The sequence below is a fragment of the Chanodichthys erythropterus genome, chromosome 15, assembly GCF_024489055.1.
Source record: "Chanodichthys erythropterus isolate Z2021 chromosome 15, ASM2448905v1, whole genome shotgun sequence".
In the NCBI taxonomy this organism is placed as follows: Eukaryota; Metazoa; Chordata; class Actinopteri; order Cypriniformes; family Xenocyprididae; genus Chanodichthys; species Chanodichthys erythropterus.
The window spans coordinates 15,015,001-15,040,224 of NC_090235.1; the positions used below are offsets into that span (position 1 = coordinate 15,015,001).

Sequence of the window (25,224 nt, forward strand, 5' to 3'; positions counted from 1 at the left end):
TTAAGATTAACCAAAGCATGATTTGTTTGTTCTTATGTGGGACTGTATGAGAGCTCAGAGGTTTGACAGGCAGATATTAGCCGTGTCTCCATGCTCTCTGCTGTGAGGGAGAGTTAGTGAATCACACTTGATGACTGAATAAGTGTTTCCCTACCTTAGCTTCCGCCGGTGAGTAACTCTTTACTCTGCTGAAGTTCTGCAGTGACTGTGAGGGAATTCAGCGCTCGGATTCAGGGGGCATTTGTAAACATTGGACTGGACGGTTTGAGCTGTTTTCAGCATGACTTTCTGTGGTAATGTTGTCATGTTGGCGGGTCTGGGAAGAATCCGCCGACTCTCCCGCCCCCGCGAGGCTCTCCTGGCGAGAAGCGCGCGCACACCCCCAGTCCGCGTGCATGCGTGTGTGTTCGAGGGCTTCGCATGACGAAGAGAAAAACAAATAGAGAAAAACTTCACTGCTTCACAAGTCACAAAACACGTGGAAAAAATACACTGTCAAAGTTAAATTAGTACCCCCCCCCCCCCCCCCAGTTCCACGCGCCCCCCCCTCACACACACACACACACACACATGCAAAAGCAGATAACCGTGATATCATCCAAAAATAATAATCTAATAATGATTTAAATTTCATTGTGGTCCTATTGCATTCTGACATGGTTCATCCTGCTGTGATATATTAGTTTTGTTCGGCTATATAGTTGCATTATTATGTAGTTGTATTGTGGCATAATGTTGTTGACAATGTCAATAATGTTGACTGCTGATCGTTTAATGTGTGTCCGTGTCGTATTGATTAGTGTAGGCAAACAGGTGTAATGATGTAACGCTTGTCAGAGAGAGAAAGCGCCGTGAAGTCTCTCTTTCCGGTCCTGCGTTCATCTGTGCGCACTTTCCTTCGTCTTCAGTGTGTCCAGTGAGCGCGCGCACACACACACACACGCGCACGCACACTCACTCACTCTCCCCCGCGCGCTGTCTCATTCACCGGTGCGCGCGATCCACGCAGGGTGGAGGGGCTTTATAAGGCAGCGCGAGGAGGCCACACGCCACTCCGACTGAAACACTTCAGACCACAAGCAGCAAGACTCCGAAGCCGAGAGTAAAAGTACCAACCGCGACAGGAGAAAAGCAGCCTGAGCGAGCCTCCGGAGCTCCGCGTTCGTTCTTTGCCCGTTATTTGCTCTCACTGGAATACAGCAGAAGCAGCAGAAGAGGTTGGTAGTAAACTCTCTGGAGTTTGATCAGAGTCGCTTTGTGCCGTTGCGCTTGTGGAAGTGAAGTGCACCGAAACTTGGACCTCCACCCCGGGACGTCTGGACGCGTTTTGACCCGTTCCCGCATCCCAGCGTTCCCGCGGAAGACTTTGAGACTGTCGGATGGAGCGCGCTTATTTGACACGCTAGAGTAACTTACACAGGTAACAGAAGCTGCCGTACATGTCAGTGCGCTCGTGTCTGCTTAATGTGGTCGAGGATGTTCTGCAAACTTGTGTCGGTCAGCGCTGCTGAACTCTGCATGCCTGCATGGACGGACGGCGCCGGTGCTGAAGCGGTGCCGCTGTCCGCGGTGCTGAAACGCTCGCGTCTATAAGATGATGTTATGTTAAGCTGTTTGTCTTGTATTGAGTCAGTAAACACTTTCTGATATTAACAGTAGATTATATACTAATGCTTGTTTCAGCAATATTCTCAAAATGTTTAATTTAGTTGCTTTCAGCATATACAGCTTCAGTTTAACTGCAACAATCAGTCAGTATTCGTGCGCTCTGCATGTTGTGTGTTTCGTTGAAAAGTTGTTGCGCATTGATCATTTCTCTCCATGTTTCAGAGTTTGGCTGATAATGTCTGCAGCGCGTGCATGAACGAGCGGCTCAACTGTGCGCGCTCACAGAGTCATTTGTTATTGTTTGCACGTTTTCGAAGAATTAATTTATTTCTTATTTGATTGCATCGCACTGCAAACAGTTTAATTGCTGACTGTGTTGCAATGCACAGCTTAACTCGTGAGATGAGTGTTTTTGTCCTGCAGGTGTGTGTCCTAAATGAGTGATAATTGTCATAGAGTGTGAGTTTGCTCATGCACAGTGTGTTAGTGTGTGTGTGTGTTATTATTCTGACAGCACTAGACACACATTGATCTCACAGATGGCTCTGAGTGAGCTTGGCAGAGCTGTGCATGTCTCAGACTTTCCCAGGATTAAATACAAAGTCTCTGTGTTTGTTCAGATCAGATACAATCTGACATTCATTCCAGGATCGGAGCAGCCATCGAGGGCTAATAGACACATAAACTCTGTGCATCTTCTCTCTGTCTGTCTCTCACACTTCCTCCTGCTCTCTCAAGCATCAGCTGTTTCCATAACTACAGATGTAATGTGTAATTTCAGCCCCCTATTTGGGGCATAAAAAGAGGTTGAGTGGCAGAGCTGAAGTACTCTCATTTTCTGCAGTCAACAGTCTCCGGTCTCTCAGAGTCGGTGGAGTGCATTAGCTTTAGTTCTGACCCGCTGTAACTGAACCCAGCTTACTAAACAGAGCGACACATTATTTTATTCGATAAAACTGTTGAGCTTTAGTTTTTTCAGCCCCACATTATCAATTCACAACAGTCCAGCAAGATGAAGGTGATGATGAAGATGATCATTGGTTCACCGCTCACAGCTGCACTCTCTCTCTTTCATCTCGCTGCTGAATGAGTGTCTTTGAGCGAAAGAGAGAGACGCGCCAGAAGTTCTGGAATAGAGCGAGGGACTGTGCTTGGAAAGAGAGAGCTGCAGCTCATAAAGCACACAGCAGATCTGTTTCTCCAGCACCTGTAGCTATGGCAACAACGCTCGAAGAGAAAGTTCTGCAAACGCTGCATTCTGTCAGGGAGGGGGTGAGCGTTTCTGCGGAAATATCCTGCCCTCTCCCTGTACGAATCTTTGCAGCGCTGAACTTCCGTGGGTGCGAGCTGAGTCTTCATGGACGTCAGTTTGACGCAAACGGCTCTGCCACGTGTGAACGCGTGGGCAGGAGAGAACGAGAGAGCGATGCAGAGAGAGATTCCTGTGAAGGGCACTGTAATTATAGTCTGAGTGTGATGGCAGTGTACGCATTAGCACCAGCGCTCTGACTGGGCTCTTCGAATGCACACTAATGGTAATGGAGGGCACAGCTTTCAACAACAGATATTATTCAGATGGCAGACCTGCTCCAGTATGATAATTACATTGACTGTCCTATTATGATTGACAAGTGCTAACTCTGAATCCCTTCTGTTTCCTGTTTTCCCACAGATATGTCCCTATCAATCTAGTGAAGAATCAAACCCTCCATCCGTATTCATCGTAGTGAACAGATCAAAACCCTACCAGATCAAAGAACCCCAGTCTAAACTCAAATCAAAGGGTCCACCCATCCTCCTGAAGCGAGAACATGGAGTGGCGGTTTATCTCATTGGCGCTGTGCGCTTGTATGTGTGTGATGTTCGCCCCGGGCATCTCCACTCCCTCCGGGCCGGCCTCTGCCACCTGTGCCACCCTGGAGCAGAGCCGTTTCTTCGGCGTCTTCTCCTCCAAGACTGCCCTGCCGTCGTCGCCATGCTCCTGGACCCTGCAGAACCCCGATCCTCGCCGCTACACCGTCTACATGAAGATCACCAAGCCTACTGAGACCTGCACCCCACGACAGATCCGAACCTTCCAGTTCGACTCGTTCCTGGAGACCTCACGCACCTACCTGGGCATGGAGAGCTTCGACGAGGTGGTGCGACTGTGTGACGCTTCCTCTGCGGTGGCCTACCTGGAGTCCAGCAAACAGTTCCTGCAGGTGCGGAAGGTGACGCCACTTCTCGGTATGGAGCCCGTGGAGGAAGACGAGGGGAACGACGAAGGCAGCCAGTTCAACGCTGAGTTTCTGGTCGTGGGAAAGAGGAACCCGAGTATGCCTGCCTGTGAGATGCTGTGCCAATGGTTGGAAGATTGCCTGGCGACCAGTACCCACGGAAACCCCTGCGGCATCATGATGACCCCCTGCCAGTGCTGGGAACCGCCCAAGAGGAAGCAAGGTGGCTGTTACAGGGGCGGAGTCTACACGGAGAAGTGCACGCCCACCGTTAGAGAGAGCAACCGCGATGCAGAGATCATGCGTAAGTGTGTTAGATGCAGTAGGACCCGTTTGTTTGGTAAAGTGCAAGCAAATTTGTATGTACTCCTGAAAAGAATGAGGTTCTGCGGGAACAGCTGCTCTATAGCCGCGCTCCCCGAGCCTCCGCTAAAGCAATCAATGCCCTGTGCTTGAGGTTGTCATAGCAACCTACTGGGAACCAAAAGCACCACATCCAAAGGGCACCACGGGTATTAGAGGCAATTCACCCTTTCAAATGGTCGTATCATGTGGTGTCCTGGCATTTGGCCTTCAAAGCTCCTTTTTGTTTAGAAAAGGTTCAAAAGCATTTGTTTGTCTTAGAGACTTTTCGCCCTGCTGTTACAGAGGCCGCCTCTTTGACATTAAACCCACATTTATGACAAAACAATGCCACATCGATTGTCAATAAGTTGACAGGCAGATTTGACGCCTCTATTATGCTCATGAAGCTTGTATGCAGAAACCAGAGTTAACCAGCAGATGGCAGCACTGACAGCAGCATTATCATGACTCATCTGCAGAGAATGTTCTCTTCTCCACCTCTTCAGCATTACTCATCCACTATGTGCTCTTAACAGAAGTATATTTATGTGATGTGTCTGCAGGAGGCTGGAGCGGGTGGGGCCGCTGGTCTGAGTGCAGTAACGAGTGTGGCGGCGGAGTCCAGGTGCGCAGCCGCGCATGCCAGCCTGAGGATGGCGTCTGTGAGGGCGTCGTTGAGGAGGGACGGTCCTGCAACCCTCAGCCCTGCATCGGTCAGTTCCATGTCCATAAATGTGCCCCGCAGTGAATGCGAGAGCATGCTGTCTGATCTCACACGTGGGTTTGTGTTGATTTGTGCAGGTCAAGTCCGGCAGAGAAGTCAAGGTCTGCGTTCCATCATCGGCCAGCGGCGTGATTCTGATGGCACCATCATGGCAAATCAGGCCCCTCAGAAAGGTGTGTGTCTTAATAGCAACACTAGAAAGCATTCTGGAAAAGTGAAAGTGTTGTGCTAAATCAAACTCTTTGTTATGCTCCTGTGTGTGCAGAAGAGACCCAACAGGACACGTGGTCTTCATGGAGTGTGTGTTCTGTGAGCTGCGGTGAAGGCTGGCAAACTCGCACTCGTTCCTGCATGATGTCCGCTCACAGCATCCAGTGCACCGGCCCTTTGAGAGAGAATCGACCATGCAACAACACTGCCGTCTGCCCAGGTACTTCAGATCACACATACACTGTCAATATTCATTTGTCTGTATCACGGAATGAGTGATTGACTAATGACGCTGCTTTTGCAGTGAATGGACTGTGGGATGAATGGGCACCCTGGAGTTTGTGCTCGTCCACATGTGGTCGTGGATACCGTGATCGCGTCCGTACCTGCAAACAACCTAAGCACGGTGGAGAACCCTGCCGCGGACCTACCAAACAGACCAAGTTCTGCAACATCGCTGTCTGCCCAGGTCAGTAAAACAGCCTGATTGCTATTCCAGATCTCAACACCAGATGGCACTGTACACCTTAATAATTCAAGCCCTTTCAAATGCAAGTTCAATGACATCTTTGTTCTTCCCAACCCCATAGTTGATGGTTCCTGGAATGAGTGGTCTGGATGGACTCCTTGCTCTTCCTCTTGCTCTAATGGAACGATGCAGAGAACTCGTGAGTGTAACGGCCCCTCGTACGGAGGCTCAGAGTGCAGAGGAGAGTGGCAAGAAACCAGCAACTGCTTCCTCAGAGACTGCCCAGGTACAGTATTCCTCACCAACTTTTTTGTGCCTAAATGTCTCTGAACGAATGTTTATATGAAAGATACTGAAGAGTGTTATCGCCCTCTAGTGGACGGAAGATGGCTGTTGTGGAGCTCATGGGGCAGTTGCAGTAAGTCCTGTGGTGGAGGTCATCAGCTCAGACAGAGAGTGTGCGAAGGACCTTTCTTTGGTGGAGAGCCCTGCAACGGTGATAAAACAGAAATGCGAAACTGCAACGAGAAGCGGTGCCCAGGTAAAAGCTCAAACCAGATTTTACTTGCAGCAATGTATGTACCCATTCTAAGGCAGCGATTTTAAGTGCTTAAAAATGTGTTTGGCAGAACCTCACGAGATCTGCGGAGAGGAGAACTATGGCAGTGTGGTGTGGAAGAGAACGCCTGCAGGCGACATGGCTGCTGTGCCCTGCCCTTCTGATGCCACAGGTACTGATCTGAGATCTCAGTCGTCCAGCGCTCTAGTTTCTGTGTTGAATGTGGGTCACTGGCCTGATTTTAGTGAAAGAGATGGCATTAACCCTCCTCTTCCTGACTCCTGCAGGCCTGATCCTCCGCAGATGCACGCTTGATGCTGTAGGTCTGGCCTTCTGGGAGAACCCAACTCACATCAAATGTGTTTCCAAAGAATTCCAGGACATCCAGACCCTGGTAAGCACCTTCAACCAAACACTAGTACATAGTGTTAATACTGGCTTAAAAGTTTGAGGACTGATTTCCTGACCGTCTCTTCCCAGACACGTGATCATGTGACTCAGTCTCAAAGCGGTCAGCTGGTGGATGGCGTGTCTGAGGTGCTGTCCAAACTCAGGATGGCATCGACTGACGGTACAAAGTACAGCGGAGACCTGCTGGCTGTAATGGAGGTCCTGAGGAACAGCACGGAGATCTTCAGAGGGTCAAAGATGAGCCTGAGCAACGCAGATGTGGAGGTACAACACTGTCTGGATGAGCAAAGCATTTAATGATGATGAGAAAAGTGTATGTCTGATCTAATAACCTTTAATTGTTTGACCCACAGAATTACGCTCACACCATTAGTAACTTACTGCAAGAGACACACCGAGAGAAATGGGAAGAAGCTCAGCTGGTGAGTGTGTGTGTGTGATTTTCTCTGAAACTGACGTATGTGTCCTCACGCATACACATTTTGTCTTCATACCAAATAAAGAAGCAGAGAAATCGAATGCGCCCACATGCCAATCTGTGACAGCAGACAAGGCAAACACCTCACGCTCCTACACACACACGCACGTCAGAGATGTACAACAGCTCTAACACACACACAAACACTAATGAATCAGTCACCAAACCATTCACACGCCCTGTTCTGGTCTGCTGCAGATGGGCGCAAACATCAAGGAATTCTTCAGTCTGGTCGAGAACTTCATTGACATGATTGGCCGTCAGATGAGAGACTTCCAGGACATCTATGAGGTCACCGAGAATCTGGGTGAGTGTGAAACGAGTCATGAGACGGAATCAGACAGATATCTGTGTCTGTGTGTGTTTGACTGTTGTTTTCTGACCATCTCTTCAGAGCTGAGCATCCAGAAGCGTCCACGAACCATGACCGCTGACGTGACCTTCCCCTTGAAGGGCTGGCGCGGGATGATTGATTGGGTTCGCAATTCAGAAGAGAAAATCACAGTATCCCGCAACGCCCTGAGTCTAGATGTGCCAGGTACACACACATAAACACACACACATACACTTGCTCACACACACTCTCTCACACACACACTTACTCCTGTGTAATGAGACTAATGCAGCTCTGAATGTGTGTGTAGATGCTGAGCAGAGCACAGGGTTTGTCACCGGGATCGTTCTCTACAGAAATCTGGGTCCCATCCTGTCCTTACAGAGGTAAACACACACACACACACACACTTAAAAATCTTATGGTTCACAACCTTGAAATAAGTTTTCTAGACAAACAAATTGTCTACATATGAATTTCCCTATAAAACTAAAATGCATTTTTGTTGTTAATAATCAGTTCAGCACAAAGACATGAGACACATGATCAATAACAATGATTCTGATTGATTGATGGTCTCTTTCACCACAGCAACAGCACACTGCTCAACTCAAAGGTTGTCACGGTAACGGTGAAGCCCAACCCTGGTTTCCTGTCGGCACCTGTCGAGATCGAGTTCCCTCACCTGCACAATGTGAGTCACCATTGCTCTATTGATGAAAGATGAACTTGTGTGTCGGGTTAAAGAACATGGAGGAAGTGACATATGAAACAGGTCAAACACCACCTAACCAGACCTCTCTCTCTCTCTCTCTCTCTCTGCAGGGCACCGTTAATGAGACCTGCATCGCCTGGGACGAGAGCGAGAGGTGGGTGGACCCGCTTGTGATTGTGTGTGTGTGTGTGTGTGTGTGTGTTGTCGCAGCTCTAAAGGTCACACACTCTCTTCTGCCCTCGGTACACTGTGTCATCTCCACACTTCCCTGACAGCCGCTAATCATATTCAAATGAGCCTCCGCCCCCATTCCACACTCACTTATGACCTTATGAATATTCACAGAGTATTCAAAACCTTTCAATGGCTCTTTTCACCATCCACTGCCCACACAAACACTGCCTGTCACACACACACTCACACAATGTTGCTTAAAACATTTCTATAACAGAATCACTGAATCAAATTTCATCAAATATGAGACACATTCAGATTCAGGAGTGAAGCAGCTCTACAGAAGACGAAGAGTCATTATTCAGATTAAGTTTTGTTCTCATCAGATAGTGTCAGTGAGTCAAATCATTAATATTACTGGACATTAATTGTCTTTTAATGTCATGTATTTAGCATGACTGTAACACAGTATTGACCGATCAGCACCAGAAACACAACTATCAGTGTATTTTCCATTATTTTGCTCCTGTGACACTGATGGGATTGTGATGAAGGCAGGAGTCAGTCGCTCTCACAGGACATGAGCTCAACCACCTGCCATCAGACCTGTGCCAAACACACACACACACACCGATGCCTTAGTTTACATATTTAAACAGTTGAGTTTCTGTGTGACCAGATTGTTTAATGGTGTGTCTATCAATACTATATTGCCATCATCTTACATATTGTCAAATACACACATTACCAGCAGAACTGAATAGTGACAGAAATTCATATGTAGTAGAATAACAGTATATAAAAATAAAATAAAATTAAACTGGATTTATGCTAGAATATTTTTGACATCTGTACTCAATGTTATGAGAGTGCAACATAAAATCCCCAAGAACTGTTGTAGAATGTAAATATGGTTATGAATATGGTAATCATACAGTGGTAGGTAATATATATATTAATGAACTACCTGACATTCAGTGGTCTGTAAGAGTGTGTGAGTCTGGATGTGTGTGTGTGTGTGTGTGGAGGGGGGGTTTATTTCAGTGTATCTAACGTGTGTGTGTTTGTGTGCGCGCAGCGCGTCTCTGCTCGGCTCCTGGTCCGCGCGCGGCTGCAGATCGGTGTCGCGCGACTCCAGCACCACATGCGTGTGTGACGGACTGTCCACGTTCGCCCTGATCGCGCGACCAAACCCTGATGCGGTAAGTGTCCGATCATCTCCGGACCATTCTGTGTCTGTGTGTGTGTGTCCGATCGCCTTGTGTGTGTGTGTGTGCGAGTGTGAAAATTAAGCGATGCTCCTGGTAACCGAACAGCGTCGATTAAAACTTCGTTTATCATCGCTTGATCGGATGTGATTATCTTTCATGTGAGTTTTTATTTTTTGTCTAATGACGATGTGATTGACAGCTGATAGATGATAAGGTGTTGTGATCGATCGGTTCTCATCAGGACATCAAATTTTCTTCAGGAATCTGATGATCAATGATGAATCTGATTGTCTTTCATTCGTGTTTTTGTTCGCTTTAATTCATTTCTAGATGTGATCCGGCTCGTTGTTTTTGATCTTTTTTGGCGCAGAAGCAGTTGCCATGGCAACCGCATCCGCAGCCTCGCGCTGTAATTCGGTTATCAGCACAAGAGAGAAAAACAGCCCTGCACTGCAACGCGACGCGTCCAGACAGAACGCTTCCTTTGACGGTAGCGGTTTTGACGCGTCGCGCAGTTCAAAGCTGCCTTTAAAAAAAAAAAAAAAAAAACTCTTACATTGTGTGTGTGTGTGTGTGTGTGTGTGTGTCTTCTAAAATTAAATATAATGAAGTGTTTTATTCTTCAAGGGCAAATGAAGGTGGAAAGCAGCTCATAATATAACACACACCTAATGTGTGTGTGTGTGTGTGTGTGTGTGTACACACCTAGCACTCGTTTAAATGTGGAGCAGCAGTGAGGGAATGTGGAGCATCTCTCTCACCTTCACGTCTCCTTCATATGAGCTGCCCTGTTTCTGCCAGTCATTCTGTCCTGAGGGAGTTTGTGTGTGTGTGTGTGTGTGTGTGTGTGTGTTCACACTGACGTTACTGTGTTTCTTCACAGAACATGGATAGGTCTCTGTTACCGTCGGTTACGATGATCGTGGGATGTGGGGTATCATCCCTCACCCTCCTCCTCCTCATCATCATCTATGTCTCCGTGTGGAAGTAAGAAACTTTCCATAATGCTTTATTTATTGATTGTATGATTTATTAATCGGTTGAATCAGGGGTTTTATATATATCATATGATGTTCCTTTAACGAGGAACCCCTTTCTTAAATATATGTATATTTATACAGTAAACAATGCTAGTCTTATATGTTCAACATTGCCTTACCTTTTATTAAGTTACCCTCCATACATGTATAATCCTCTCATCATTAATGAACAGTCATTATAAATCAGAATAAAACTGCAATAATGACAAATTCTGTAGCTTATGTATTTTGTTATAATAATTGGGGTTTTATTGTTTACATCTATGTTCATATCATTTTTTTTTTTTTTTTGCCTTTTTGCAACCTTTTTCTCTGAAGCCCCCCTTGAGGCCACCGGTTGTCCCCGGACCCCAGATTATAAACCCCTCTGTTGTTTGATTGACTGTATTTCATCGATTGTCTGTTTCTTCTCAGGTACATTCGTTCTGAGCGTTCAGTGATCCTGATCAACTTCTGTCTGTCAATCATCTGCTCCAACGCCCTCATTCTGATCAGTCAGACTCAAGCGCGCAACAAGGTGAGGCGACCCTGATCCTGACGTTGAGGACTCTGACCTGACTTTGGTCAACTCTGATGGCAAACGTCTGACCTCTCGTTCCGTCTGTCTCTCTCAGGTCATGTGTACGCTGGTGGCGGCGTTCCTGCATTTCTTCTTCCTGTCTTCTTTCTGTTGGGTCCTGACGGAGGCGTGGCAGTCCTACATGGCCGTTACAGGCCGTCTGCGAAACCGCATCATTCGCAAACGCTTCCTGTGTCTGGGCTGGGGTGAGTGTGTGTGTTGTTGTTGTTGATTTTCCTGCATGTCTCTGTTGTGATGGTGTCTAACTCTGTCTCTGGATTCTCTCTCAGGTCTGCCTGCTTTAGTCGTCGCTGTTTCTGTCGGCTTCACCAAAGCCAAAGGCTACGGCACCGTCAACTAGTGAGTATTTCCCATCCTGCTTCGTCCTTGTCTCTCTCTCTTTCTGTCTCTGTGGGTTTAACACGGGTGTCTCTTCTTCTCCGCAGCTGTTGGCTGTCTCTCGAGGGTGGTCTCTTGTACTCATTTGTGGGTCCGGCGGCTGCTGTCGTTCTGGTGAGGAGCCGCTTACGGTCACTGCATGATTACTGCGTCGACAGCACACGAGGTGTTGAGCGTTCACTGACGTCTCCCTATGTGTTTTCAGGTCAACATGGTGATTGGTATTCTGGTTTTCAACAAGCTCGTGTCCAAGGACGGCATCACGGACGTCAAGCTGAAAGAGAGGGCTGGGTAAGAAATGCCGTAAACACCGGTCACATTCTAGAGTCTCGCATACACATCAGCCGGACGTTGTATTAAATGTGCTGTCCTGCAGGGCGTCGCTGTGGAGCTCCTGTGTGGTCCTCCCTCTTCTCGCTCTGACTTGGATGTCGGCCGTGTTGGCCATCACGGACCGCCGCTCCGCACTTTTCCAGATCCTCTTCGCTGTCTTCGACTCTCTGGAGGGATTCATCATTGTCATGGTGCACTGCATCCTGCGCAGAGAGGTCAGCATGCTCACGACCACAACACGTGTGTGTTTAACGTGTTTTAGTGTGCCAGAGCTCATAAATGTGTGTGTTTCAGGTTCAGGAGGCGGTGAAATGCCGTGTGGTGGACCGTAAAGATGACGGAAATGGTGATTCCGGCAGCTCCCTGCAGAACGGCCACACGCAGCTCATGGTGAGTTCACACGCAAGCATTCTTGTGCATTTCACATGCTAACAACGGCATTTCTATAATGATTTTCTCATCTTTCTTTCTTTCAGTCTTCTGACTTTGAGAAGGATGCCGACTCAAACAGACCAGGTGAGGCTCACGCACAACATAGAGCATGAAACTTGATGTGTTCTTACAGTAATAATAAGAAACAGGGGTATATAGGGTAGCTTTAGGCACTGAGGGGGACTGAATTTCCACGTGCCTCGTGCTCACCTGTCTCCCTGCTTCCTTCAGGTGGAATGAAGAGCTCTTCTGAGGAGAAGATGCCCCCTCCACAGATGCCCCTGCCCCTCGGCCCAAACTTCCACACCCTTCCCTCCAACCCCAGCGGAAAGAGCCACATTCCCCCCGTTCCCGAGTACTCCAGCCACACGCTCACCCTGCGGAGAGAGAAGGGTCGCGGAGTTGACCCGTCCTGCGGCAAACCTGTGTACGTGTGCGACAGTGAGCTCTTCAAGCAGCTGGATGTCGATTTGGCCCTCGCTCAGGCCGAGAGCATCTGTCCGGACGGCAGCGGTTATGTGCTCCTGCCCAACACCACCTCCACCCTCCGCGCCAAACCCAAAGATGACTCCAGCGGCTCCAGCAAGTACAACATCAGCACCGAACTCCCGCAGGCCCGTCTCATGCATCTGAGCGGAACCTTCGCCGAACCACAAGCCGCCTACGCTGTTAAAACGCTCCCCGCCGACCGCGTCAGTGTATCGTACTCGGAGCGTGACTCGCCCATTCAGAACATCCACAACATCTCCAGCGAGAGTCACGTGACCAGCAGTCTGGGTGACACGTTCGACTCCATGAACTCCATGATGTCCAAGAGCGAAACCATCTCCACCCTGTCTATGAGCTCTTTGGAGGTCAGCGAAGGGGTAAGAGACGCCATTTATTCTTGCTAATGCCACCTCTGAACACCTCATCTAATGAATTACAGGATGATTGCATCATGTGACACTAAAGATTGTTTGTTTCACTCTCACAGAGGCAGAAATCTCGTTATGCAGAACTGGATTTTGAGGTAATTACTCACTTTCAGAGTTTTGTAGAATTAATTAAATGTACATCTGCAACTGTACCGTATTAACCATTCCTTATTCTCTTGTGTAGAAAATCATGCACACGCGAAAACGCCATCAGAACATGTTCCAGGACCTCAACAGGAAGATGCATCATGTTGAGAAGGACAGGGAGTCACCGGCCTCCGACAGCAAGGTGAGCCACTAAACCAGACGGTCATATGTGGAACTTTCCATGATTGAACTCTGAATACTTCCTGCAAAAGAGAACATATGGGAACCTCTTAGGTCAGTCGTTAGATTAATACTCTTTTCTCTCCGCAGTCCGTCAGATGGAGCGTTTCCTCAGCTGGAAGTGACAAGACAAACCATAGCGTAAGTGTCCCAGTCTTTCAGCTGCCTGTGGTGGACGTTTTCTCGCTCTCTGTCAACTATGGCATCTCTAACTCTGTTCCCAATGTCTCCTTCCAGGATAAGCAGCAGGGAGCCATGGATCGTTCTTGGGAGAGCATGAGCCGGACGCAGGCGTCTCCTCCTGCCTGGGTCAGAAAGGACTTGGAGCCGCTGCAGGCGTCTCCTCTGGATCTCCAGGGTGTAGAATGGGAAAAGGCAGGAGCGACCATCCCCCTTGTGGGCCAAGACATCATTGACCTGCAGACAGAGGTGTGACGGGAACAACATCTAACCCTGAACACCTCGGTCTGTTTTTGATTTGGGAAAGAGAGCGTAAATGAAGGGCTGAGCATGTAGAGGGCAGAGAGGTAGAGAGGAACCCGAGAGGGGAGCGCTGTACCCGTCTGTCATTTGAATACGTGTCTCTCTGGCTTCAGAAGTAGCTCTCAGCTCAAGATGACACTGACCTCAGTCATTAGAAGGCGTCTAAAGGTTTTCCGAACTCCATGCGAGGAGAGATTCCGGTTGGTTCATCGAGAGCTTTTCCCAACACTCTTCCATCTGGTCCAGGAGGTGGCGTGGACACCCGCCTGTGCCCTTTCATTTCTCCGCAGCTCAGTTTTGGAATGGGCGAATCTTCCTGCAGGAGGGTCGACTGCTTTCTCGGCTGCTTGAGTTTGGCCCTTTGGGGCCCCTTCCAGAGCGATCTCTGCGGTCGTCTCCCATGAGCCTCTAGTGGTTGTGAGCTGTGCCAAATGGACACAGATGAACTGCTTGTCGCTGTGGTGTTTGTTTTTAGAGCTTTGTGTGGAGCATTTCTGGACGCTTCCATCAAACTTTGGGGAAATAATTGTACTGAAAACTTGAAAAGACTATAAGAGCTGAGCATTTACTTTTCATGATTCCTCTGTTATTAGTGTACTGTTATTGTTATTATTATTATTATTATTATTAATGTTATTCCTTTGTTCTTATGATCATGTAATGGTCAAGTTTCTCCTCTTGTCTTCATATTTCTGTTCATCAAATTTTATTTTTAAGAACTGTATGAAACTGTTCAGTCATTCCCAAAACAGCAGCAGGACGAAATATCCCAGCATGAGCAGCTGAGGTTCTCTCAGCATTCTGGGTAATGTAGGCGGAGCAGCAGTGACTGTGTAGCCTTGGACTCTTTGAGGACGAGCTGTTGTTTCCTCCTCCGCTCCATTGGATCAGACCACTGTGTTCCCTCCATTCCCACCAGCGGCTCTTTCTACAGCCTTGTGAACGAAGCCCCAGCGCACATTACGGGCTCCTGCCCGCCTGTGAACTTCCGCAGTGCCGGCGGGAGAGACTCCCGGTGCAGTAGATATGCCAAACGATTGACTGGCATCAGTGCAATATGAGGACAGATGCTTGATGCCCAAGCAGGACTGACATTAGAATCTTGTCAGGTTTTGTTAATCATTTTCAGAGTTTTATATCGTCTTTATAGAGCACATAGAAACCTTTATGACAACACTGTTCACGGACTATATTAGATATTAAATGATGGACAACACAAGACGCTGTGTCTTGCTGCTAAAAGAACTTTCAGGAAAGACAAATATGATATCTACACAGAGTAATAGCCTAGAGATATATCTGACTGTGCTTCAGGAAATGCCCTAGAGTTTTTTACTTGATTCCTCCATATTGCTGAGACACTGAACCCTCGGTCGTCTGTACGGTCTCTTGTTTTATAAACCTGTTTGTCTCTCTGTGTGTGCTGATATCCTTCCTCGCGTCTCCAATGTTCGCGTGAGGTTTCTGATGTTTGTCTGAATCTCCAGCAACAGAGTCTCTCTGTGTGTTTTACCTCCTCTTGTGATTGTACAGTTTTAAGAACAATAAGGTGAAAGTGTCTCGTTTCTAATAAAATAAAAGTACTTAAAATTACAGAGTGTCTGTTCTTCACTTTCTTGACTGAAAACTTGCAGCTCGAGCGGCACCAAGCGGAAGTGCAAACGGGTTTCCTGAAGACTCCCTCGTGTCCGTCATTGGTCAGTCAAACAGATCTCAGTCCCGCCCAAAACTCACGTGATTGGTTGAGTCAGAAGTTGACATGTCGGGCCATGTAATCTGTACATGAAACTGACACACCACCACAAACTATCTGAATGTCACAGACAGCAGTCATAATAGTAGTAATTTGTAAAAATTTTGCAGTAATAAGATGTCTTGTTCTCTTGCTTAATGTCTAAATTATGGTCATCAATGTTAATATAGTTCATAATTATTTTTCCCAGTAGGCCTATTTCCATTTTGGTCTAAACATGAGCAAAAAAATATACAACAACTACAGGATAAAACTAATGACTGTCTGTATTTTGGTAATCAGCATCAAGTTCTTTCAGGAAATTAAGCTGTCAAATTCTTTTCCAGCTGAAACAAGATCTACTTTGTTTACAGGAATTTATATATGAAAGAGAGCAAAAGCGCACCTGAACCGCTGGATATCACATCAGATCATTACATCAATCACAGTTAATTGTGAAAATGAGACTGATGAAGGTTAAAGGAACAAACTACAAAATTCTGTCATCATTTGCTCACCTTTAAAACCACATAGTCTTCTGTGGAGCACAATAGCTGATGTTTAGCAGATGATTGTCTGAGGTTCCTTAGCAAAACATTATTGCATGTTTTCTCATGATAGAGAAGGAAGAAATAAAGTCATGCCATATGAGAGCGATGAGAGAATTTTCATTCAGCCACTGCAAAAAAATTTTTTTTTTTTCCCAGTACAAATATCTAAACATTTTTAAATCAATATGCATTTACTGGAGAAACAAAATGACTGAAGATTGTAATTCTAAAATGTATGAAAATAAAGTGAGTTTGTGCTTAAATCAAGAATAAATGTCCGCCAATGGAGTCAGAAAAATTCTCGTTTTAACCATTAACTGTTCATTTTTTCTGACAAGAGCATAATTTTTTGCATTGTGAACTGGTGGTAGTGATGATGATGATGATGATGATGGTGACCTTTCACACCGCTTGCTTACCCTCACCATTCATTTCCGTCCTATTGTTTGAGTCAAACCTCATGTGTGTCATGCAGTTAGTCAGTGGCATTCAGAATACGACCCATAATGCACTGTGTCAGAGAGGGCTGGATGTAAGTGCAGAAAGGCACTCGTTTGCTCTCAGTGCCGGGGGAGTAATTGTGTGCAGGGGTGTTATTTAATTTCTCATGACGGTATGAATGTGCCACTCAAACCTTTGTGTGGGTTTTTGTCTTGTTTCGCTCAAGCCAAGAGAAAGTAATTGCACTGTTGAATATTGTGAGTCACATGATCTTGCTGCCGTGAATGTGAAAGTGGGCACTCGGGGATTACAGCTGTGCTTCTGCGTCACGGCCAAATGCCAGCAGACTTCAGAGTGCAATTCTGCTCCGCGGGGAACAGCTCTCAACAGCCGACACACAAGAGACCACTTGGGATTCAGCTCAATCCATTCTTTCACATCCTTCAGCTGAGAGGCAGAGAAACATCCCCTATAGAGGGCTGGAGCAGACTCATTTGTTTAATTAGTCAGTCCTCATTAGTACTAGAGCTGATAGTGATGTCCTGAAACCTCCAGCATTACAAAGCTGAGCCGAGTTTCCTGTCTTCTTTGATACGACCACGGAGGTTGTCGCTGAGATTTCCGTCTTCAGCTCCACCTGCTCCACCGTGGCGGTTCCCAGTTGCGCTTTGGTGGTCTTTAGCCCCACTTGCTCCGCCGTGCTGGTCTACGTTATTACGGTGGTCGTCTGCTCCGCCGTGGGGATCATCAGTCCCATCTTATCTACAGTGGTGGTCTTCTGCGCCGCCTTGGCCACCTGTCCAACCTGTGCCACCTTCGTGTCCAGTTCTTCCACTCCATGGACCTGGCCCTCCACCTCACCCCCTGGTCCCCCTATGCACCGCCTCCCTCCTGGACTTCTCTGACCATGTTAGGAGTGTCTGGAAGCTATGCCATGATCACCAGCTGGAGTGCCCTGGTTGTCCACTAGATGGCACTCCACCCCAGACTATTGCCACTCAGTATTGGACTTAATTTCCCATCATCCTTTGCCCAGACTCATCAGCACTCATTGCCTTCAGCTGTTGCTCGTTAGTCTTGTTCACTCTGTTTATATAAGCCTGGTCAATTCAGTCATTCATTGCTAAGTCTTGCCGTACTTCACTGCAATTTGAAATGTTTGCTTGTTTTGTAGTGATGGGCAGATCGAGGCAGATGGAGGCTTCGTGAAACACTGAAGCAGTTGAAGCAAATGTGCCGTAATGTGTCGAGGCTTCGAAACAATCTGACACCCGTCTCCACGGTGACCCCTAGTGGTCAGAACAATGCAAATGCAACAAAACTCAAGCTAAATATGTATAAAAACACCTTTTACAAATGTATTGCAAATGTTTTATTGAAAGTAAAATCTATCAAAGGCAATTAACTAATCATCTAATAAGATTAAATATAGAGTGTCTGTATAATATGTGTTCTTTTATCAATTTTCAAGGCTTGTTGCTCTGTTCCATGGCTTAAGCTAAACAGGCAAAAAAGAGATTAATAACTACCATTATTCATTTTAATTATTCTAATGTCTAATTAAAACATCTACAAATGTATAAAACTGATCGGAGATCAAAGGGTAAAGCCCTTGTTCAAGAGTTCTCAATGAATCTACATGATTCATGGGTTCACTTTATCATCGCCCTCTACCGGTGAAGCATTGAAATTTCGAACTGTTTCGAAACGTTTCTAAACAATGATGATGTAATGAAGCCTTGTTTACTGAAGTCACGTGACGTTGGCAGTTTGATACACGCTCCGAATCACTGATTCGAAACAAAAGATTCATGAAGCTTCGGAGCGTCATGAAGCAGTGTTTCGAAATCGGCCATCACTATTGTTTTGTGTCTCTTGGGTTTTTAATTCCCTGCCTGTTATTCTGGAATATCCTTTTGCCTTTGTTTATTCTCCTGCTCTTATTATTCGTATTGATTGCCCACGTGCATTATCTTTTGGATTACGGCTTTGGATTACTCTTCAATAAATTCTGCATTTGGATCCTCAGTCTTCGAGTCTCAGTGCAGTACGTGACATTCATAACACTGTTACAAAACCTCCTTTTGGCAATCAGGAATCATTTTACTGCTCAATACCTATCACAGTACACAACATAGATATAAGTGTGCAAGATACAGTGACATTTAACAACAATAAGCTTTAAGAAAGGTTTATTTTCATTACACTACCGTAAAGAGATCTTGCAGTAAATGACAAGCACTAGAAAAGAAAGTTGAAATACCACAGAGTTGAATATGAACTTGGTATGCAATACAATACAGCATACTGTCAGTTACAGTACAGTAAAAAATAAATTCATAAATTCAGCATCCTCAGCCAAATTGCATTACAGTACTGGTAATGACCATGTTTGTCATACTATAGCAGTTTAGTCTTCTGAGAAAAGACTTTCTCTCCCTCCCTAGGCAGGTGTCTCTCAGTTCTGCAAAAATATGAAATGTAAGAAGTACTTACGGCTACAAATCAGTTGGACAGTTATGAGTTCGAGGGTGTACAGCATGTGCTCCAGTGTTTACTGTACATAGAATAGTGAAAGTTCTCTAATCTAAAGTACTGATACTGTTGATAGTGTACTGTAATTATACTGTATATATGAATCTGTAGACCAACTTCCCTCATGGCCTACACAAGAACATGGTCAACTATAGTGCTTTGTATTTTATCAGGAACAAATGTCTTTTACCCTGACCCCTTCATTTTTCTTTCCCCCTCCTCTTCCTCTTCCTCTTGGTCTTCCACCACTAGGATTCATTTTTCAAAGCACATAATCACCTGTTGCCCTGTTTATATTATCCCGAGAATCTGATTGCTGTGTCATTAATTTTTCTACTTAATGTCTATGAACAGAAAAGGTAGCTGGCCACAGACTGAGTCCAATGAAGACTGGCATAGTCTAGAAATATATAATTTATTTTATAAATTGCATTGTGCAAAAAAGTGCAAAGTACATGTTATTCATGTTCAATTATTTCCTTGGCTCTACGCACCTGAAAGAAAAGGAACTTCTTGTCGATTTAGAGTGCAACAATTTCCTCTGAGCTACTTAAAGTCTACTCGTGGATAAATGTGTGCTATTTGAGTTCACAGTGTGACTCTTGAGTTTATTATTATATTATGTGTTTGTGTTTTCTGAATGAGAACATGGTTAAACCTGTGCAAAATGAGGCATTTTGTGTAAAGCTTTGCAGAAAACATTGAGAAGATTGGAGTGTGTGTGTGAAAACAGGTGAAATGTGTTAAACTTTTTGAGAAACTGATTGCTGACTTCTGGTTGGAATGACGTGATGATTGGATAGATCATTTGAAAGTGCTCCTCCCGAACTTTGTTAATAAATCATCATTTTGAGAACTGAATGAATGGTTTGAGAAATCGGGCCAACTGAATCACTTGTAGTGATTTGAGAAAAACTGCAATAGGGAGCTGATGCAGTGCTGACAGAACGGGGCTAACAGCATGCTTCCTAATATCTCCCAAGGGTAGCATGTAGAGAGTAAAATGCGACGTCATGTTCTCCACCTGAAATCTCTCTTTCTGAAGTGTGTTTGTGAAAGTGTGTGAAACTGTCCTCTTAGGCCATTATCACCATGGCAACATAAAGCACCCAGCCTCTTCTCTGCAGCCTGGTTACTATAGTAACGCCTGCAGCATCCCTTAATCTGCACATGATGGGCCTCAGAAGCATTGAACGGCTGCTGATCATTTCTCCACAAACTCATTACATACACACATAGTCTGCAAAGGTGTGTGTCTGGTGTGTGTGTGTGTGTGTGTGTGTGTGTGTGTGTGTGTGTGTGTGTGTGTGTGTGTGTGTGTGTGTGTGTGTGTGTGTGTGTGTGTGTGTGTGTGTGTGTGTGTGTGTGTGTGTGTGTGTGTGTGTGTGTGTGTGTGTGTGTGTGTGTGTGTGTGTGTGTGTGTGTGTGTGTGTGTGTGTGTGTGTGTGTGTGTGTGTGTGTGTGTGTGTGTGTGTGTGTGTGTGTGTGTGTGTGTGTGTGTGTGTGTGTGTGTGTGTGTGTGTGTGTGTGTGTGTGTGTGTGTGTGTGTGTGTGTGTGTGTGTGTGTGTGTGTGTGTGTGTGTGTGTGTGTGTGTGTGTGTGTGTGTGTGTGTGTGTGTGTGTGTGTGTGTGTGTGTGTGTGTGTGTGTGTGTGTGTGTGTGTGTGTGTGTGTGTGTGTGTGTGTGTGTGTGTGTGTGTGTGTGTGTGTGTGTGTGTGTGTGTGTGTGTGTGTGTGTGTGTGTGTGTGTGTGTGTGTGTGTGTGTGTGTGTGTGTGTGTGTGTGTGTGTGTGTGTGTGTGTGTGTGTGTGTGTGTGTGTGTGTGTGTGTGTGTGTGTGTGTGTGTGTGTGTGTGTGTGTGTGTGTGTGTGTGTGTGTGTGTGTGTGTGTGTGTGTGTGTGTGTGTGTGTGTGTGTGTGTGTGTGTGTGTGTGTGTGTGTGTGTGTGTGTGTGTGTGTGTGTGTGTGTGTGTGTGTGTGTGTGTGTGTGTGTGTGTGTGTGTGTGTGTGTGTGTGTGTGTGTGTGTGTGTGTGTGTGTGTGTGTGTGTGTGTGTGTGTGTGTGTGTGTGTGTGTGTGTGTGTGTGTGTGTGTGTGTGTGTGTGTGTGTGTGTGTGTGTGTGTGTGTGTGTGTGTGTGTGTGTGTGTGTGTGTGTGTGTGTGTGTGTGTGTGTGTGTGTGTGTGTGTGTGTGTGTGTGTGTGTGTGTGTGTGTGTGTGTGTGTGTGTGTGTGTGTGTGTGTGTGTGTGTGTGTGTGTGTGTGTGTGTGTGTGTGTGTGTGTGTGTGTGTGTGTGTGTGTGTGTGTGTGTGTGTGTGTGTGTGTGTGTGTGTGTGTGTGTGTGTGTGTGTGTGTGTGTGTGTGTGTGTGTGTGTGTGTGTGTGTGTGTGTGTGTGTGTGTGTGTGTGTGTGTGTGTGTGTGTGTGTGTGTGTGTGTGTGTGTGTGTGTGTGTGTGTGTGTGTGTGTGTGTGTGTGGTGTGTGTGTGTGTGTGTGTGTGTGTGTGTGTGTGTGTGGTGTGTGTGTGTGTGTGTGTGTGGTGTGTGTGTGTGTGTGTGTGTGTGTGTGTGTGTGTGTGTGGTTCAATACGGTTCACTCGAATTGCGTCAGCTCGTGCTTATGGGAAAAACTTTGTTTTGTCTGAATCCTGAGCCCTGATTGGTTCACGTCTTTGCAGCTACACAGACAAATGGCATTTGGGCAGAGGGTTGACAGCCTATAAGTCATGTAGAAATTCCATAATGTCAGAATCTTCTTGAAACGTGCCTCGCAGTGGAACAATGGCATTTCAGCAAGCAAGCTGAATCAGCAATCTCCCCTGTGACATGCAAATGCAAGGCTAACCTGCCCACTCCTGACAAGCACAATAAGTGTATCTCCTGCCGGGGTCACACCCATGCTGAGGTGGCTCTTTTGGACTCCAGCTCTCCGCTCTGCGAGAAGCTGAGCCTCTCCCTGTGCACCTCAAAGAGCGCCCCCTAGCTATCAGTTCGGGGAGCAGCTTCCATTCTGCGCTTGTAGCACGGCGCTTTGGGATTACGTTTCCCATAAGCATCAGCTAACTGACGCAATGAACCATATTGAAAGGGAAAGTTTATGGTTACTCACAAAACCCTGGTTCCCTGAGATAACGGGAATTACAACGCTGCCCAGCGAGTCATGCTAGACGCACATCAGTCGGAAGATTCTGACGAGATCTGGCATTTCTGCATGACGCAATGATCGTTCCTGTTATCTCAGGGAACCAGGGTTACGTGAGTGACCAAACATTTTTAAAATGTTGGCAAAACAGAACCTGTTATCTGAGGAGCAAAAGGTCTGCGTTTGATCACACTGATGGAGAAACACTTGAGAGACTGAGATGTTCTGCTGTATGTGACTGTGTGTCTCTCACTTCCGTCCATTTGAATAAGTCCAGTCATCAGTCTTACTCACTGTGATTCCCTCAGAATCCCTAAAGGAGCCATTTTTGCAGTTTTGTTTCAAGAAAGGAAGTTTTGAGTTCTGATCATCGAGTTCAAACATGATTCCAGCTGCTCAGAGGGTTTAAAAGTCTTAGTTGAATCATCGGTCATATCTCACTCCATCAGCGAACCGAACCTGTGGTTAATGTGGTTTCATAATGTTGGACTCTGTGAATAACCTCACCTTGTCATCGCTCTGCAGATGCTGGTTGCCAGGAAACCATTTCCATTGGCAACAGCAGTGGTGGAAGAGAGAAGAAAAAGAGAACATATTAATCGAGGACAGCGAACCTCCGGAAGTCCATATAAAGGTTCCGGATGCTGTGGAAGTTCAGCTGTATTATTACACAGTTCCTGTTATTCACATCAGGTTAGAAGAGATCTGATCTCTCTGAGAGTTCATGCTGTGAGCTGCTGCAATCCCAGCCGACAGCGAACGTTCTGGCAAGGTTCTCTCAATGTTATGAACAAACATTCTTCAAAATGATTTGATCTGTAATAGTGTTCTCAAAATTATTCATACATCTTTCATGGAACGTTTTTCTGAACGTTTTGGTTGGATGTTCATCTAATGTTTTTTAAATGTTACTGTTTGTTTCAGAGCGTTCAGAAATAATGTTTTCATAACTTAATGGGAGCGTTAGTAAAGCATTCTCAGAACAAATTTTGTGATCTGATGAAGAACGGGATCAGTCTAGGAGAGACTAACTGAGCTCTTGAGTTCCTGAAAAACATCTGCTGAACATGAAGAGAAGTTTGTAAATCTGGTCTGATGACAGACTGTATTGTGTTAGGAAAGGGAACACTGCCCCCTCCTGACCACATCAGCACTCACACACACACACACACACACACACATGTTTGTTTTTGTGAATTGTGGGGACTTTCCATAGACTTCAATGCATTTTACACTGAACAAACTGTACATTCTATCCCCCTACCCTGCCCCTACCCCTAAACCTAACCCTCACAGGAAACTGTGCAAACTTTTACTTTTTCACAAAAACTCATTCTATATGATTTATAAACCCATTTACATTGTGGGGACCGCTGGCTGGTCCCCACGATGTAGGTGAACTCAGGTTTATATTACATCATGGGGACATTTGGTCCCCACAATGTAATATAAACAAAAGCACACACACACACACATATGAACACACACACACACACACACACACACACACACACACACACACACACACACACACAGGTCATGGGCCCAAAAACATCATCTTTTTAACTGATCCAAACCCTGAAATTATTTAAGGAAAAAGCAATCTGTGGCACAGTCAGTCTCTCTTTCTCTCTGAACAGACAAAGCATTTAAAAATGCATGAGAATTATGACCCAGTTATGACTTCTGACAACAGCTGAATGAATCAGACCTGCAGTGACGTCATGGGTCGCTCCCGCTGATGATGATGATGATGATGATGATGGCGAGGTCAACTGCTTCCGGAATACGTCGCCTTGACAACACATTTCACATTGTGTGTGAGTGAGTAATGATGCCGCAGAATGCTCTGAACACACACTAACTCTAGAATAGAATAGAATAGAATAGAATAGAATGTTTTCCTTTATAATTCTTTGTGTTTGATTAATTTTCACATTCTTGTAGATAATCCTCAAAGTGAGTTCTCAATTCACATTTACATGTTGTCATTCTGATTAAAATAATTCCGAATGAAAGATTCGGTGGATTGTTTACATGAGACGCTCTCTAATCCGATATGTGTTTACATGTGCTGACGCTTTCAATCCGAATGACTTTGTGACATGCTCACATTAGTCAAGTCAAATCTATTTATATAGCGCTTTTACAATTTGTAATTGTTTTAAAGCAGCTTTACATATTAGAAGCACAGAAAAAAAGGGAAGTGGTTAAAACTGTACAAACAAGCGTGGTAATATGTAACATATACAAGATGGTGCTACATTAAGCCAATGTCGGCTGACTTCCAGGGGTGGAAAAACCCCCCTAGGAGAAAAACCCAGCGTGCTAACACTGGGAAAAAAGTCCTAGGAGGGAAAAAACCCCTTGGAAGATATATATAATATATGTAAATGGATATGGAGATCAAAATCTGAATTATACATTTTTATTATAGAGATTAAAAATCGATTATATATAAATATATGTAAGCGGATACGGGGATCCTGGGCTACGTTGTAGTCAGGTCCAGACGCAGGTTCTCCATCTGATCTGGATACGGCCTGGATCCAGCACCCGGCAAACCTCAGGATAAGCAGAGAGACAGATATTAGCGTAGATGCCATTCTTATTCTGATGTACAGGTATATCTAGTGTTATAGGAAATGTTCTCGGTTCCGGCCGACCTAATTATTGCAGTGTAACAATCCTTTAACGGATTTGAAAAATGTTAATGTATTGATAATGTGTTATGTGTATGCAAGAGCAAAGAGATGTGTTTTCAGTCTAGATTTAAACTGACAGAGTGTGTCTGCTTCCCGAACAATGCTAGGAAGATTGTTCCAGAGTTTAGGTGCTAAATAGGAAAAGGATCTGCCGCCTTCAGTTGATTTTGATATTCT

The 25,224-nt window shown here is 45.7% G+C and overlaps 1 protein-coding gene across 1 annotated transcript in view; it reads left to right on the top strand.

Annotated features, from left to right (window-relative positions):
* LOC137037097 (adhesion G protein-coupled receptor B1-like) overlaps positions 1 to 15,482 on the top strand; it is a 52,897-nt gene extending 37,415 nt beyond the window's left edge. Inside the window, exons 6-36 of the mRNA XM_067410892.1 lie at positions 3,281 to 4,131; positions 4,736 to 4,885; positions 4,974 to 5,069; positions 5,162 to 5,326; positions 5,411 to 5,575; positions 5,697 to 5,861; positions 5,952 to 6,116; positions 6,205 to 6,306; positions 6,422 to 6,528; positions 6,615 to 6,809; positions 6,899 to 6,967; positions 7,222 to 7,330; positions 7,418 to 7,561; positions 7,668 to 7,743; positions 7,949 to 8,051; positions 8,183 to 8,226; positions 9,325 to 9,448; positions 10,341 to 10,444; positions 10,912 to 11,014; positions 11,112 to 11,262; positions 11,347 to 11,416; positions 11,503 to 11,569; positions 11,661 to 11,746; positions 11,832 to 12,003; positions 12,083 to 12,178; positions 12,265 to 12,304; positions 12,452 to 13,086; positions 13,197 to 13,232; positions 13,322 to 13,426; positions 13,555 to 13,605; positions 13,702 to 15,482. Coding sequence (XP_067266993.1) covers positions 3,420 to 4,131; positions 4,736 to 4,885; positions 4,974 to 5,069; positions 5,162 to 5,326; positions 5,411 to 5,575; positions 5,697 to 5,861; positions 5,952 to 6,116; positions 6,205 to 6,306; positions 6,422 to 6,528; positions 6,615 to 6,809; positions 6,899 to 6,967; positions 7,222 to 7,330; positions 7,418 to 7,561; positions 7,668 to 7,743; positions 7,949 to 8,051; positions 8,183 to 8,226; positions 9,325 to 9,448; positions 10,341 to 10,444; positions 10,912 to 11,014; positions 11,112 to 11,262; positions 11,347 to 11,416; positions 11,503 to 11,569; positions 11,661 to 11,746; positions 11,832 to 12,003; positions 12,083 to 12,178; positions 12,265 to 12,304; positions 12,452 to 13,086; positions 13,197 to 13,232; positions 13,322 to 13,426; positions 13,555 to 13,605; positions 13,702 to 13,899 — 4,605 coding nt within the window. The 5' untranslated portion in view covers positions 3,281 to 3,419 and the 3' untranslated portion in view covers positions 13,900 to 15,482. The remainder of the gene's footprint in view (positions 1 to 3,280; positions 4,132 to 4,735; positions 4,886 to 4,973; positions 5,070 to 5,161; positions 5,327 to 5,410; positions 5,576 to 5,696; positions 5,862 to 5,951; positions 6,117 to 6,204; positions 6,307 to 6,421; positions 6,529 to 6,614; positions 6,810 to 6,898; positions 6,968 to 7,221; positions 7,331 to 7,417; positions 7,562 to 7,667; positions 7,744 to 7,948; positions 8,052 to 8,182; positions 8,227 to 9,324; positions 9,449 to 10,340; positions 10,445 to 10,911; positions 11,015 to 11,111; positions 11,263 to 11,346; positions 11,417 to 11,502; positions 11,570 to 11,660; positions 11,747 to 11,831; positions 12,004 to 12,082; positions 12,179 to 12,264; positions 12,305 to 12,451; positions 13,087 to 13,196; positions 13,233 to 13,321; positions 13,427 to 13,554; positions 13,606 to 13,701) is intronic.
* Positions 15,483 to 25,224: the final 9,742 nt, after the last annotated feature.